Source organism: Empidonax traillii, unplaced genomic scaffold, assembly GCF_003031625.1.
Source record: "Empidonax traillii isolate 1590-97213 ecotype Southwest subspecies unplaced genomic scaffold, ASM303162v1 scaffold1:size7828297, whole genome shotgun sequence".
In the NCBI taxonomy this organism is placed as follows: Eukaryota; Metazoa; Chordata; class Aves; order Passeriformes; family Tyrannidae; genus Empidonax; species Empidonax traillii.
Window position 1 is genome coordinate 1,434,800 of NW_020955194.1, and position 17,292 is coordinate 1,452,091.

At 39.0% G+C, this 17,292-nt stretch overlaps 1 protein-coding gene across 16 annotated transcripts in view; it reads right to left on the minus strand.

Annotated features, from left to right (window-relative positions):
• KDM6A (lysine demethylase 6A) overlaps window positions 1–17,292 on the minus strand; it is a 148,397-nt gene that overhangs the window by 63,109 nt on the left and 67,996 nt on the right. For all 16 annotated transcript variants that reach the window (XR_003570818.1, XR_003570914.1, XR_003570881.1 and 13 more), the window contains exons 5-6: window positions 11,098–11,156; window positions 2,836–2,956 (exon numbers count right to left, since the gene is read on the minus strand). Coding sequence is in view for 8 of the 16 variants with exons in the window: in XM_027880448.1 (XP_027736249.1) it covers window positions 2,836–2,956; window positions 11,098–11,156 (180 nt within the window). In the remaining 8 variants the exon portion in view is untranslated. The remainder of the gene's footprint in view (window positions 1–2,835; window positions 2,957–11,097; window positions 11,157–17,292) is intronic.

Below are 17,292 nucleotides of genomic sequence, written 5' to 3' on the forward strand. Positions count from 1 at the left end.
ACTCTAGCAATTATCTTGATCATCAACATCTTAAAATAGTAAAAATTAATTTTGTGCTTAAATTGCTTACATAAAATACAAGATGATTTATGTTAATGCTCCAAAATTGAGAAAAACATGGAATATATGACCTTCAGACTCCCATCCTTCCCCCTTTGCCTGAAGACTTTTACTGACAATGACTCTTACTGACAATGACTCATCTGTTGGCAGTGGTTTATTCTTAGCAATTACAGACTTAACATGAATGTTTAAATACCATCAAAAACATTATGATATTTCAAAGTACATTAATGCAACATTGGTACAATCTGTGAAATCCAGAGCAGTCACAAGCGAATACCAGACAAAAAGTTACTTCCACTTTCCGCCTCAGTGTAAAAGGGGAGCTCAAAGTGGGCAAAGAGCCCCAGGAAAGGGTCTTTGCTCAAGGCCAGTCACTGCCAGGCTGGACCCTAAAACCCAGTAACTGTCCTCTAAAATCCTGGATCCTTTTAAAAAGATCCACAAAACAAAAAAAAAGGCACAAGACAAATGTGTCTTTTCATTGCTTTGGGTTACTTATCTTTCTTTTGTAAAAAGATGAGATAGTCAGAGAACGTGACAGACATTGTGTGAAAACATCCTTTCACACTCTTTCATCATACCCCTTCCTGATTTTATTCTCCCCATGCTTGTGCATAACCACTGCACCAGGACTTTGCTTCCTTCTCTTCGCTAAGGAAGCATTTTCTGACTTGCCTCTCAAATTCTTGTCACTCAGAGCTCTGGCTCGAGGTGTTTTTTGTGAATCTCAGTCAGACTGGCTTTTAAAGAAGCTACTGCCCCACTTGCTGCACTTGCAGTCAACTCCTCAATGGCCATATTCTGATGTATGAACTGGTATGCTTCAATCAGTAACATTCTGCTTTCAAAGTAGATCAGTCTCCAGACTCTACCTTAAACCCACAGCTGAGCTGAGCTGAAAACAGCTGAATCTGTTCAGGACTGAGTGGATTGCTCCACTTGGTCTTTTCTTTCTTGTTCCTCCCCGTTATTCTCTTCTAAGGATTGCAACCTCCACAGCAAAGGAAGCAAACCAGAAACTGAAGGTCTGACCATCCCTCTGCCCCAGGGTAAGCTGTTTTTGTTGCTGCCATTTGTTTTTGTGATTTAACCACACAAAAGCAATAGAATCATGATAATTTTGCATTAAAAGAGATTTTTTTTTTCTGTCCTCAAAATACTACTTTGGTGTTTTTCCTATTTGTAGATGGTGCTTTGCAAATTTGAGTTTGGTATGCTTAAAATCCTTGTAATAAGGGACTGATTTATTTTGCAAAGTTGTGAACGTCAAACACAGTAAATTATTTAGATTGAATTATCATAGAATCTATTTAAATACTTGATTCACTGATAGAATTGCAAATTTTATGGCACAACAGGAAAAGGTTATCTATTTCTTGATCAATTTGTATCAAAAATTAAAATGCAGAAGTTTCTTCTACTACTTGATTAAAACATGACTACCTTCCTGAAAATTTAATCTTGTTTTTTTAATCTTCTTTAAAAATAACACCAAAAAGTACTTCAGCATTTCTTTTATTCCCTATCCATCGGGACACACTATATCTATCCCTAAGTTTAAGGCAGCAGAACCACCCGAGCTCGCACATAATCCCTTCCCCAACACAGTGATGCACCTCTGCCTCCCTGTGCTCTCTTTCACCATTCACCGCACATCATCTTTCCTACTCCTGGGCAGAATCAGCCTCTCCAATCACAATCTCCAACTCTACCCGTCTCTGCAGGTGAAACCTTGGACTCTGGATGAAAAAGGAAGCCTGATGAGAGAAATAGTTCCCACTATCACAAATACTGGAAGGAAAAATTGAGAAAAGCACTCTACTCTTTCAAATCTTGCACAATGTGATTCTGACAGCCTTGCAAATATCACTTCCAGAAAAACAAGAAAGGGTGCCACAAGATTCCTGACATCAAAAAATGTAATGTTTTCAGTAGGTTTTGGGAAAGATTAATATGCAGAAATATGGTTATAAATTACACTTCATTACAAAATTCTCAGCCCTGCAGGTTTATTTCCCAGCATACACAGCTCTGTTAAAAACCACTTCATTTCTCCAAGACACACAGAGCTAAATTTAGAGGCCAAGAAGGCAAAAAAACGGGCAAATTCGTTAAATGGAGGGAGATAAAATGACAGATTACAATCAGAAAGCAAACCAGAATGTAAGCAGTAAAAAATCTGAAGAAGTACAGAAGAAACAAAGTGCTGTATTACCACAAATAATACCAAACTAATTAGCCAGAAAATATTGCCTTAGAAGCTGACTCTCAAACCAGGAAACAAAAGAATGATTACCTGCTAGAAAAGCAAAAATGATATAAAAATATGAGAACATTATTTTGCATGAAAATTTTCTATTTTCCTAATTTTAAGAACTTCCAGTTGACAGGGAAAAAAACAGAAATAAAAAATAAAAATTAAAAAAAAAAAAATCATCAAGTAATACAAGCTGCTAATTCTTTTATTTCTTACTTCAACTTTCTGTACATCCTCAGTCTCCCCATGCAGTTCACTAATTTAACCAGAGCTTCACACTGAATTTTTGATCTTCTGGAGTATCAGTGCTCATATTTAATATTGCTGGACTCTTCTGAGTATATGTAGCACCTCAAATCTGATCCTTATTCCGTTTAGAGACGCTTCACACCAAAGCACTTCTGTTTCTATAGCAGGTGGTGTTTAATTGCTCTGTCCTTATGTCTTCCAGTTTTAAGATGCAACACAACTTGCAGGAAACGTTAATTCAATTTGGAAGGACTCAAACCTACCTTTAAACTAGACTCATAGTCTGTGTTCACTTTGAACATAAGCCCAAGTCGCAAATGAATTTCCTTGGCTCGACAAAAGCTGGGATCAACATAAAGCGCCTCCTGAAATGCTTTAATTGCCCTGAAAGAAAAACACAGATTAAAAAATTATTTTTTACTCAAGTACTACTTTATAATCAATGCTATTTATATGGCTAACAGAAAGTGGATCAGAAAGCAGCGTTGCAGAAGAACATATAAAAATAATGGTTTACAAGTAACATTTTTGGTGCATGGCTTTTGATTCTTCAAAGATTGGGTAATTCTGTACTCCAGATATCCTGGTGCATTTGAAAGTCTAATCTTTTCTATTAATTTAGAGAAAGTAATTTGCTGCATGAAATACAGTATCACATCTGGTATTTCAGAAAGGATGACTCACGAACTAGTGCAGCTTTAGAACAATACAATACAGGGATCGTTCATGTCACTACCAACAGCCAGGCTGCTCTGGATTCCAACAGCGCAGCAGCAGCAGCAGGAGAACAGAGGGCCTAGGAGAGATCAGGCACATCTCCTCCCACTGCACCAACCTGCTCCTTTTTCCACTTTCTCCTCCCTTTCCTAGCACCAGCGCCATGCAGGGATTCAACTAACACCTACTGCTCCATTACTTCCAGGAAAACACAGATACAAAAGCCTGCCATTTCCTGCCCTCTGTACCTTGCTTTCACATTCCCATCATAGGTGAAGATGGCTCTGATTCTACTTCCCTACCTTCAAATCCTCTGTCACATGCCCCTGGTAATGATGGCACTGTACCAGACAAAACAAAAATGCCATCTAGCAACTCTATCTGGGAGCAGAAACAACGTGGCTCTAAACAGGACTGTGTTGTCTCTCGGGCCAACTGCATAAAACTGGGACAGCTGAAATGCAACTACAAGTTAACAGAATTAAAGTCACAGAGGAATTGAGAAAGAAGCTAAGACTCATTGTTGTCTGAAATCCAATGACAGGTTGAAACAAAATACCTTCACGTACACCACTGCTCACACAACAATTCCGAAATCAAAACCAGTCCCAGTTTAAGGTAGGTTTGAGCCCCCAAGCAGGAGAGCACAGTCCAATCTGCTGTCCCAGAGAAACTCAGAGATCCAGGCCAAGTAGGCAGGTGACAGGACAGTCTGTGGGGAGAGCTGTTCCCACAGGAACATGGGACAAGAATTGACCACAGTGCCTAAAATCACACACTGCTTAGGAACACTGACTTAATTCCTACTCTCCAAGTGCAGTATTATTTATGAGGGGGAAAAAGGTCAGCAGCTGCAAATGAGAAATTCAATTAATGTTTTTTCATAGACTTTTTTATTTACAAAACACATCAATGATAATTTTTTAATCCATCAGCAAAAATGCTTCTGCTCTAAAATTCTTACAGGCTTTTTTCTCACTGACGGCAAACCAAAGGTACCGAACTTCCTCTAGACAATGCAACAACTGTTTGTACCTAAAGCATTATTTCACTTCTTTAAATAGAAGGTAAGAGCAGATGGGCTTAAAAAAAGTATTGCATTTCTACTGTGGAACTGAAGCTTCCTTTATTACAACCCTTCAGAGAGACTTTCCTTACCCAGTACCCTACTTTTATGCCTACACAAGGAAAATGAGCAGGTGAAGAGCTAAAGGGATAAACCTGTACTAGGCTAAGCAGTCTCTCACATCTCAACCAAACCTCCCTGGAATCAGATGGGTGGTGGTGAATCACACACCTCAGAATCGACACTGAACTAAAAACAAACAAGGATCTATGTCTTAGAACAGTACATTCATCACCACCTACAAGAACCTTGCTCAAACTGGAAAGCCAAAGACTGGACTGATCACTAAGTGCCAGCACAGATTTTAAGCCAGGCTTTTGTTCTGCCAAAGGGAAGATTCTGTGATTATGTATTTGCGTTTCTTGTCTTAACTCTAATATGGCACTCGGTATGTCAGCCACTGGTATTTAAAATCCATTGTTTTTATCTTGTTCAAAGACGGTATCCCAAGTTCTAAAAAAAGAGGAAAACCACTGTCTTATCAAAGTCACAACAAAAGTCAAGAATAAAGACACTGAAGTTCTGTAACAGAGATTGTGACCACGCTCACAGACACTTTGGGAACTTTGCATTCTTCCTTTTAGCTATCTTCCTTGGTTACAATACAGTATTTCTGTATTTATTTCTCCTATGTCATGTCCCAGTTGCAAAAACCACAGAAAGGTGGATTTCTAAAAACAGCTTAAAAGAATCTGTAAGAGACAAAAATATTCATGTAGTCTCTTACTTACAGAACAGGAAATATTATTCATTGCCACAGTTGAGCAATAGAGTTAAACAAAGCCACAAAAATAATAAAAGACTTTTAAGGACAGCTCTGAAATTTAGTTTGAATGTATGCTTCCATTCAAAAAAACCAAGAATGTTGCCTACCTCAGTCTTACAGAGGAGCACAGCACTTACAAACCAGTTAACTGTAATCAGTGAACAACATAAAAAGGCTGTGTCCCATTCAGCACAGAACCTGCTGGTCTGCACCCCTCCAAGGTTTGTGTAAGGTTTATCTCTGTGCAGACTAAACTAACTAAAAATCAGGTTTTATCCTCTACTTAACTCTAGTCTTCATTCCATATTGATTTTACAATTTGTAGTTTTTCCAGAATGAAAACCACGAATAATAACAAATAGAAATTACTTCCACTACTTCAGTAAAAAAGGGCATCCTCAAAATTTCACCAATGAAGTGATCTGAAAGAGCATTTTCAACAATTTTTACCAGTGGTAGTTGCTCGTGTCTAATTTGGTAACTATAGCCTCATTTCAAATAGCCAGTAGAATTTTTTAATGGAATAAAATACTCAACCTGTGAAAAGACATTTGCTCATTAACTCTTACAGACAGACAAGCAATTTTACATCATAGCTCAATTAATACTGATGTAATTTCACCTACAGGAAACATTTAAACAAAATAGCAACATCCTCACGAATAAAGGACACATCCAGAACAGGGACTACACTAAAAACCTCTGCTTTATTCTGGGATTGCCTGTTTTCCACTGCCATGCCCACAGCTCCAGACCTGGTCCCTCACTACATCAACAGCAAAACATCTGCAGCATCACTGACACCCATTTCAGTTTAAAGTGGTTGGTAACACCCGACACAGACACACTGGGGCAGACCAGACACAACCTGGTACAGGTTGGCACAAGAAGGATGTGGAAAGTAGGAACAAGTGTTGTGGTAGTAAAGGAAAACAGGAGAGAACATGGCCCAGTGTTGGAAGCTTCAGTCCTTCCCAGCTCATGTTTGACAGGTTGAGTTGGGCCATCCAGGTACAGCTGGAGTCACTTGAGTCTTGTACAGATCTTTGTTTTCTCTGAAACATCACTAATCCCATTTCTGTTCTCAGTCCAAGCTTACATCCAGAAAGATACGGGTCTAGAGGATCCAAGGCATCCAAGTTACCCAGATGTTTTCCCTCAAAGCTCTTTTATGGTTTGAACAAAACCAGAGGAGCAGACACAACCCAACAGCTGCGTGATCTGTCACACATGAAGCAGAACTTGGCTTCAGAGTCCTCCTTCAGGGATGATGGCACAGAGCCCTCCTCCAGTAGGTTGTGAGTCTCCACCACTAATTAAGTGCCCTTCATGCATAGAAAGAACTTTTGATTTTACTCCTTCAGCAGACTAAACAAACATGAGTCCACAGGAGAAATTACTGAGCGATGGCCGGGCGCCCTCGTACTGCAGAAACAAATGACAGTCGTCCAAATTCAGCAAGAGACGACTCTCCTTTTGTTCCCTGATGACACTGACAACTGTGTGGTGAGGAACAACGTTGGTTGAGGCTACTAGAATTGAATGAAATCAAATAAGGATTTTTCTCCAAGAATGAGAGCATTTCTACCAACAGGTAGGAAAGGCTATCTTAACACTCAGCAAAATGGGAAAGCAGGACTGGAAAACAGACACTGTGAGGGATGAAAAGCAGCTCTGGACTTTCATTGCTGCTACAGCAGTTCAGGAAAAATAGAAATGACATGAATCTTCATCTCTAAATCAAGACTTCCAGAATCAATACTGCAGCTATCTTCCCACCCACTAATCCATACAACAGTGCCTACCATTATGAAAGTGAAGAAACCAGATGAATAATAATTAATAGATGATTATATTAAACATTTAGTGAACTCTCATAAGACTTTTATTGGGTGGCTTTGCTTGAATAGACTGTGAATAAAATCAGCTTTGTACTAGGCAAAAGAATGTAATAAACGACCATCAATTTAACTATTCAAAAGTTAACACTTTTGTAAGCTTCAAACAAAAACCATGAAAATCAGAGTGAGCCTACAAAATAAAAGAACCTAACATTATTCTAATATGCCGCTTGATGCAGCTGGAGTGAAACTTTCTTTTTCTAATTCTTATCCTCTTTCAATTTTCTGACAACCTGTTCTAAGGCTCATGTCATTTAATGGAAGTGAAGTGAGGCTATGATGGAGTAATTCCTATTTGAAACTCCATATTTTGAACATAAACAAAATGTACATACACAGCAGTACTCAGGACACTGCAGTTTATGAAATACTTTCACAGTCTTTAGCTACAACTCCTCCGTCCTCAGGACTGCAACAGCTGAATGGTGAAATATTTTGAGCAGCAAAGTCTTAGTTAGAACAGCAGCTGAGAGTAGGGTTTTTTCCTATCATTAGCAGAGTTTTCATCAATCCAAAAAGTGGTCTGCTGTACGATCACAGAAAGACAACAAAAAGAAAGTTAACTTGATGTCAAGATCCAATTTTGAATCTGAGCTGAAGAGTCAGAAGCAGAGATGGTCCTAGATAATCATGATATCCAGATACTGAATGATGATGACAGTGCTTCTGCTCTGGCAAGGATCACTGCAGATGGGTCAGGAAGTTCCACTCAGGATTAACTTTCCTCAGGCAGTCTCCATCTTCAGCCATGATGGAGGTGAAAAAAGGGGTCTGGATCATCTCTTGCATCTTTGACTTTTTTCAGGGTCAGTGCTGAAGGAGTGAGTTTTACACAGTACTCAATTTTTACAGCTGGCAAGGAAACCCTGGACTGAGGAGCCTCAGGGCAAGGAGCCTAAAATGGGGAAGTACGGGTGACTGATCTCAGCTTCTGCAAGATGTTTCTAAGGAATCCTGTGTCTTTCTTACACACGCTGTCCAGCAATTTGCAAGGTGACAGTCACTGGAAACACTGCAGGCTGGCCTTGGAGCACCACAGTGGGATCCAGAGGGTGTTAAATCCATTCCAGGACACAACAGCAAAACTTGGACTCCATCCCTCCATCTTGATGGAAGCCAGTGTAAACCAGCAGATGACAAACTAGTCAGACTCAGAATCCTCACTGAAGTAAGGAAAAAAATTGGCATTCAAGCCACTACACTTGGATTCAGGTATTGCACAGAAATGAAGGGTAGCCTTGGACTAACTACTGAAATTCTTTTATGTCCAACCTAAAAGACAACTACAGAGGATATGAAACTATTCAAGTGATGTGAATATCTCAGCTAACCCTATTCTACCTATTTTCTAACAGCAGTGAAAATCTACTTACTGTTTGATGGTAAATGGCGTAAAAGAAGGAAGTATCAAAATTTGAGATCCCTAAGACCTATTTTACTATACTCGGTTCAATTTATGGTGCTGTTCCCTTATGGCAAATCTTACTGTTATAATTGCATGGAATAGCTTTGGGATGATCACACTGTTGCAATGTTTGTATATACGTTGAGAACATTCAGTACTTGCACAAACAGTCAAACAAAACGACCAACAAGAAATGCTGCATCAGCCAGGATTTGTACTTAAGATAATGCTGTAAAGCTGCATTAGTACATGAATGAGTGTACAATATTGAATTAAAGTGAATTGCATATGCTTCTTGGATCCAATCCAACACTTCTTTTTATGAAAGCTGGAAAACTTAAGGAATAATGTAAAAAAAATATGAGCAAGAATTCTAAATTTGACCTTATTCCTGCTTGCTTTTTTATTATCCCTGTGTACATGAGACATGAAAAAAACCTTCCTTTTAGGAGGACTATGTACTTGCCTCTCATTGAAATCTTTTAATATCTAAAGTGGTGTCAATTAAAAAATTGGATGAACCATGATATCTTAAACCATCTTAAACAGCCTAGAGGCCTCCTCTACCTGCCTGAAATAGAAAGATCCGTGTCCTACGAGCTTAAATATATGGAATAAATGCAGCAGGAAACAAGACAGTTGGACTAGCATGTCACTCTAAGAGAAGGAGGATTCTCCTTGCAAACTGCAAGAGAGTTCTGAAGAGGATTAAGGTCTACCAAGAACATCCACTGTAAATGGCTTGCTCTCGTCTCCATGTTTATTGTGATTTTGTCACACCGAAACACCCACAAACCACACATTCCACTGCTCTTGCCCCAAAGAAAACATAGAAAAAGGGAGGGGGAAGGTACTCAAAGGGCTTAAAAATCAGTATTGCACATAAAGGTGTAAGATTTTACCTACATTAGAGTTTCTTCCTCTAAGAATTCTACCCAATACTTTAACGATACACAACTTCCTTAGCACCACACCATGTGTAACTTTGCTGCATAAATGAAACGGCAAATATGATTATTCTACACAACCTTAACATAAGCTTGATGTGCAGTTTTGTCAGTTAAGGCACCAGCTTACACTCATGTTCTCAACAACCTCACCTAAAGGCACGGAAGAAAAATCTAAATTAATTCAAAACTCCAATTTAATAATAGTTAGGCCTCACAATCACCTGACTTTGCTGCTCCATCTACTGTAAGGTGCTAAATAGCACAATCTGCTGATGGCAAAAGCCTGTGTTGAACAGGTGGTTATATGAAAGATTAACCACTCTAAATCTAAGTGCTTTGTGTTATTTAATTTAATCTACCACTTTCACTGCGCAAGTTGTAACAACATGCACCTTGTAAGACCTTGTGCACAGAATACTTTCGAATGCTAAATGTTGAAGACAGGATTGCATAAGAACCAGAACAATCTGGAACCTGGTGAAATTCAACCAAGGCTGATCACAATCTTAAACAGTGGGTTTCTCAGGTTTTCTGAAAACTTTTCTGTTCTTCTCTTTTTAATTAGAATGCAATAGAATTGCATGCCACATACAGTACACGGCATTCATTTCACTGCTATCAATAAGGAAAGCAGCAAATTGCAAGATAAAAAAAAAATCCATGTTCTGAGCTCATGACTTAACCAACCTACTTTAATTTGAGGAATAAAAGTTTATGTACATTATCCTGAGAAAAGCAAAAATCTTTTGTCTCAGAGATACATAAAAACAATTTACTGAAGGGTGGAGGGAGGAATCCTCCTTCACTGCTCCAACCCATCAGTTGGTGGTCACTGAGTGTCTCTGTAACTGCAGTCACGCCTAGATCAGTAAGACAATGAACCTTTTTAGTAATCAATCAAGCAGTAAAGTCACACTTACTGTGCTAACAGTGTGTAACAAAGCACTGATAAAGCACTGAAGTGTTTAACTACACCCTTCTGACATTTCTGCAATGACACTGACTTTATTCCCTGCAGGAATAAACTCCAATGAAAGTTTGAGGACCTTTCAGTAGAACTCCAGTGACGGAGTCCATTCTGTTCACCGTTCACCACGCTCATCACAGATAAAGCAAAACCAAAAGCCCAACTGAAAACCAACCCTCCCCTCACGCCCAGCAGCCCTGCTCAGTCTCCAAAGCCATGACAGAAATTACAACCCTTTAAATTTCAGTTTTTCACATCAGTTTAAACACTCTGATTTCAAGGGTGCGTGCTGCTTCTCACATCCAAAACTCTCACCTGATGCGTTATGTAAAAATTTCTGACTACCAAGTGAAATGAAAACAAGCCCATTTTGCCACCTCTTTTCCAAGAGGGAAGTTTTTTTGTAAACAGGCTTTCCAACGTGCACAGGCCACAGACTATTGATAACAACTACTCACAAAAGCCTGTTGAGTCATTCTGCTGAAGTGTGTTACAGGGAGCTAAAATTCTCCCTTTGCAAGCAACTGCTGTGGCTGCCCCAAGTCAGGTATGAGACCCAGGACAGTTTCACCTGCAAACATCGAATCTATAATAAAACCAAAATTAAACTATGGTACACTCACGCTGAACTGAAGGTGAAATACTCACACACCCATGAAACACCACAAAAACTATCAATTTGTTCCAACTTACCATTGAAAGGCATTGTAATGGAAGTAGACCAAACCAAGGCCATATAAAAAGGCAGCATTCTGTAAAGGAAAGAAACAATGTTTAAACCCCAGATTAGACAACCATATGCTCTAAGATTCAGTTTCCAGCGTTTTATTCATCCTTTGATATTCTATTTCCATTATAAGATAAGTGTATTTAAAATTCACCTTGAACAGGAAGAACCAAAAGGAAGGAATGAAAAGATGGGAAGACATTAAAAAAAAAAAGAAGTGATTCTCCATGATCACAAAAAAGGGGGTATTTTTGGAGGAAAAGTAACAACAATATTCAAGTACTTTTACATCAGAGAAAGCGATGTGCTCTGTTCTGCTTGTCCAAAAGCAGGGAAGGAAATGATGAAGTGGAAATATTTGGCAATTTAATATAATAATAATAAAAAATTTATTACCGAACACCATTTCATAGTCATAATAATTTATACTCACACAAAAGTAAACAAAGCTACACACTGTAATTTCAGTGTCTAATGTAGAACATTAATTAAATGAATCTGAAAATATGCTTAAGGAAATGTCACTTTTCTGAATATCAAAAAATACAGACCATCAGCTTCAAACCTATGACAATCATATTTCTTCATCATTAATCAAATTTCTATTTCCTATCTCCCTATTCTGCTGAAGGGAAAAAACCAAACCAAAACAACAAACAACATTCCCCTTCTGGAAACCCATTTTCCCTCCATTTTCTTTTCACAGAAACTGATTTACTTCGAAAGTGAAATTACTAATGACTTTTAATGAATGTTTACCTATCCAGTTCTATAAATAATTAACACGTTTCCTAAATTCTGAAAAATAACCAAATTGCTTTTTCTTTTGCAAAGTTAGGCCACAGCACAGTTGTTTTCTATTTAGCAGAGCTATTCCATTATTTACAGGAGACAACACTGCACATGCTGCCTATGACACATTTTTAGGCTTTTCTTATATACAATTATGATTCGGAAAGAACAGGTATAGATCCCAAAGCTCTGACCCATGGACAAGAGCTGGAGTTTCCATTGTTGAAGACTGTACTTCAACATAATCCCTCTTCCACTTGCACACACTTCTTCAACAAATCAGATAGTTTTGCCTTAAAACCAATCCCAGTATGAAAGTTATAACCAAATTTCTATAAAATAACTGGTAGCCAGAAGACAATTCAAAATACAGCATTCATCAGAAACAGGAACTAATATGACAGTTTCATTATCCCTCATTTGCATCTTCTAAGTGCAAATTAAAACCAGGGGAAATGCCAAAGATCCTTTCGCGAGTACAGCTGGATCATGGCTTTGGCAATGGGCAGCTTCCAAGAAAATGCTGTGGTATGACCAGAAACCACGGCAATCAGAGCACTGGGATATGTCAACAGGAGAAGTGGAGGGGCAAGTGCATAAACAAGAGAGGATGACACTTTAATACAACCATAGAAGCACATTCCTGTTTGATTCAACAGAAACACAACACGGACAATCATAAAGACAGAAGAACTTCCATGTTTTTTCCACTTCCCAAGCGTGCTCTGGGAACAACAGACAAGGTGGAAGGCAAGCTCAAAAGCTGAGCATGTGGAATCCCTTGATTTAAAAGTAATTTTAAATGAGGAAGTAAAATAAGATTTTCACATGTGCAGCACGGAAGCCTAAAAAGTACAGCACAGCCCAGGAACCTTCACTGTGCTCGGGTCAGGCTCATATGTGGAACAGAACTTCAAATTATCCAGTACCTCTCAGTCCAGTCTAGATCACCATAAAGATTGAGAATAACAATGGTCACAAAAATCACCCTTTGCCACCCTGTAAAATTCAAACAAAAATATGCCAGACCACTAAAACTTCTTCAACCTGCAAAGAATTCAATTCCCCCTTATGGAATACATCCCAATTCGGTCCAAGCAAGTTAGAGATTCAGAATAATCTCCCCGATGCTGTTTTGATCCTATTATGATCATAATAACCAACTCTGAAGGCACAAGAGAACCAAGATGCAGGTGATTTGTCAAAATGTAATTTATGTATCAATTTCACATAAAGCTTTCAGATGGACCTCACACCACTAAAATAGAAATAAACCATCACTGTCCTTCCCTGTGTGACTGGTTTTCCCATTCTTCTTTCACTCTTCTTTAGCCTTAAAAACCTTTTGGGTCTGGCCTCAAAAATATGTTAAGCTGCCACTGCCTTCTCAGTGAAAAACAGGGCAAGATTTAAAACTTCACCTCAAATGCAGAGGTGCAAATTCTGAAGTGTCAGTGTGGATCATGAATTGATCTGTTCTGACACACTACAGCTCTAACCCCATGTAACACCATTAGTACTGCTTGTTGATAAAATTACGACCAATCTAATAAACTAAGATTAAAAAATATCTTTTAAACTGGGTTTGAACCTGGAACAGGACTCTCACAAGGACTGGAAGACACCACCGTGTTCCAATGCATGGCAGTACCTTCCACAAATAATTCAAGGGGAGATACACATGAAGTTCACTATTTTTGCACAATACCAAGTTCAACAGGTAGTCAAGTTCCTACTGCCAACAGCCAATATGAAAGGCTACAACAGCTTAATGCAGATCAGGACCAAGCAAGACCACTACATAAAATTTTCATCTGCAAAACGTCCTTTATCTTAAAATCATAAGATTCTTTGTTTACCAGTAACACAGCCCATCTTAAGAAATCTCTTTTCAGTTGCCTCTGTTAGTTTTATCTGACAAGTTTCTCACAAACAATTATTCATTCCACGTGTTCCAGTAAAGATTACTCTTGTAATTTTGTCCCTGCTACAAACAGCTGGTGAGGCAGAATTTAAGCCAATTTTTTTCCCTTCAAACATTTTTTTCAGTGAGAAGTAGAGAACAAAATTATCTTATTACAAGCTTTTGCTTGAATTTCTTGACAACCCACACAGTTTCTGAGGACCTCATGCTAGCAAAATTCATTCTTTGGCTATTAACTTCTGATTTAATTTTTATGTTATCTGATCTTTCTTTTCACTGAAATCTAGAATAAAAAAAAAGATACAAACCAAAACAGACCGTGCTTCAAATCTGAAGCTGAATGTTTGGATTTTTTCATTCTACAGCCATGCTTCTAAAAGCAGAGAAATCAGAAATGCTATTTCCAAGCTGACATCATTTACATTTTCTATGAAAAAATGTTAAAATGTTTCATACCAACCACTAGATGGCTCAAATACCTCTTTCCATTTTCCACGCTTACGCAATTTCGGAAAACTGTCAAGCTTTTATTGTACATTCTGCTACTTACATGCACTATTTAAGGCTGAACAACAGTTCAATTCTATTTTATGAAACAGTGTGGCATATACATTTTTTGTCAACAGGTAACTCAGAAGGCAAAAATACACCTCTATGTACTGTTTTAGGTAACTGATATGAATAAGCATATTGGAGACTTTTTGGTCTTGCCTGTTTTGAGCAACCAAGCAAAAAAAAAAAAAACTTAACCGATGAAGAAGACTCCACCCATCTCACAGGCCTTCTATCAAACAACTGGTTTATAGTCTCTTTGAAGCAGCAGATGGAAACAGATCTCTATCATTCCATGAGTTCTATTCTCCAGGCTTTTCAGGCCAAGTCCACACAAAGCCTTTTTCTCCACCTTAAAGGGTGCAGGCAGCACATCCAGCAGGAAGACACAGTCCAGCCCGTCACAGTGACACTTTATCTACAAACACAGGGCCAGAAAAATGCACCTGTCCCCATCTAACAAGTGGCCACATTCACATTCAGATTACAGACACCCATCTTGGACCGACTCTACAAATGCATGGCTGCCACATCTGGGCCCAGATGTTCCCCACCAGTAACACACTTATCTGCCACGTGCAGTTGAGACCCTGTTACTGACTCCACATTTGTGTTTTATAAACACAAGAATTAACCAAGAGGTTCTTGTTGCAAACGAAAAATCTCTCCAGTGGGCACTCCTAGAGAGTAGAAAAAGATGTTAAAGACTCAAAGCAGTCTCAGGGCAGCATCCAGGCAGGGCCCTGCCATTTAACAATAAAAAGGAACAGTTTTTGCCACAGTTCCATGGCACTGCTGATTCAGAAACATTCCCAAACACTGCCTCTTGTTTGTGCTGACACAAGCACTTTTAGAATACTACAGCCAACTGAATGACAGAACTGATCTGAGTTATTAATAACCAGATAAAAAGGATTATTTAACTGGATCAGTTTCCCAGGCAAGTTCACTGGTAGCCCCCAAAACCAACAGCATTAGAACAAGTAAGACAACAATTAAAAGCTCTCCAAGCCTATACTGCTAAAATGCGTAACAAACCTACAGTGACTTTTCAAACACTACTGAAGCCTCCTAAACTACATATCAATGTTTGACTTGAGAGAAAACAGAACCTGTGGGTCAGCACAAGATGGATAAAACATGAGATGCCATCACAGCCTCCTGTCAGCCTCCTTTATGCAGGTCCTTAACCAGTGAGACACATAGATAAATACACCGTTTCTTCTATCAATACAAATAAATACCTCCAAGGGGGTGTCAGAGGATGGAGCCAGACCCTTTTTGGTGGTGCCCAGAGACAGGACGAGGGGCAACAGCCATAAACTAAAACATAAGAAGTTCCACCTCAGTGTGAGGAAGAACTTCACGTTGAGGAGGGCAGAGCCCTGGAACATGCTACACAGGGAGGGCAAGCAGTCTCCCTCTCTGGGAGACATCCCAAACCCATCTGGATGTGTTCCTGTGTCACCTCCTCCAGGTGACCCTGCCTTGAGAGAGGGGGGTTGGACTGGACGATCTCCAGAGGTCCTTCCAACCCAAACAATTCCATGGTTCTTTGTGACTCTCTAAGGGGAAGGGCCAGATGGAGGTAAAATAATTCACAGAATAATATGCCCTCGTTAAAAAAAAAACTATGGAAAAAAGATGGAGTTCAGCATCCTTAGGAGAGACCAGTGACTGTTTTTCAGCTGCTTACTACTGACATGCATCAAAGTCTTTGAAGACATACTAAAATCAACTCCAGCAAGGTCTGAGCCCTTTCCTGAGCTGCCCAAGTGCCAGTAGAAGCCACAGCCCAGCCCACATCACGGCAGGCTGCACGAGACACACGTGGGCAGGCGGCCACTGCTCCTCAGAAAACCCAATCAGGAAAACAAGGTTTTCCAGTTTACGTCGCATCCTGTGGTCACAGGGTCTCTCAGCCACCTGTTCGAGGCAAAAGAACGTTTTTTTGTGTTTAAATGTGTGAATATGTTTATTTCTTTACTGGGGGAAAAAAGAAAAAAAAAAAAAGAAAGATGAAGTTTTGACACTACGGTGCCTAATCCTTCCTCCTGACATTACTCAATATGTAGTAACAACTCCCCGGAGAGTTTGTACAGCATAAAAAAACTCCAGTTGGGCTCCTGTGCACAAACAGCTCCACACCTTTGGGAGCTGACAGGCTCTAGCACAGAGATTCCAAGTGTTCAAGGAAGAAGAGGGGAGGGTTCAGATGAAATTTGTTTACTTTTGTACAAACATGAGGAAGAGAGCTACTCATCTCCGTGTTCTGCATGTTTCCATCACCTGCAGAAATACTAAGGTCCCTGTGAGGGGAGTACTGCAGATTAGTATCATTAGTTTGGGCTTCAAGGTCTTCAAGAAATGTTATAGCACTTGAAAAATCATTAGGTGATCAGGATCTCTAAAATACAGCCATCTCTAACAGGCTTGCATGACCCTGCTTCTTGAGCAATAATCACAACAGTTAAAAATCTTGTTACTGGGTGTGTGCCTGCATCCCAGCAGCCATGTGAAAGAAATTAATACATAAAAATCATTATTCCTGTGACAAATATATTCTGACATACATAGTATCTTGGGAAATAACTATGAAGTAATTCCACATTGTAATATCTTGGTAAATAACTACAAAGTAATTCCTCACTGTCTTTAAGATGATCTTTTCAGAGAGTAAGTATTGCCAAAATACACCTACTAGTTGTAGATGAAAACTGGCTAATAGATCTTTCTTAATTCATAAAAAATACTTTCTTTTTTTTTTCCTTTCCCAGAAAAATTCTTAACAGAAGTGAAGCAGAAAAAAAATGAAACTAATAAAAACCAAATAAACAACAATCCCACACCATCTACAAAGTTTAATTTTTTTCCCCCCTCTTTGTAAGTGGTA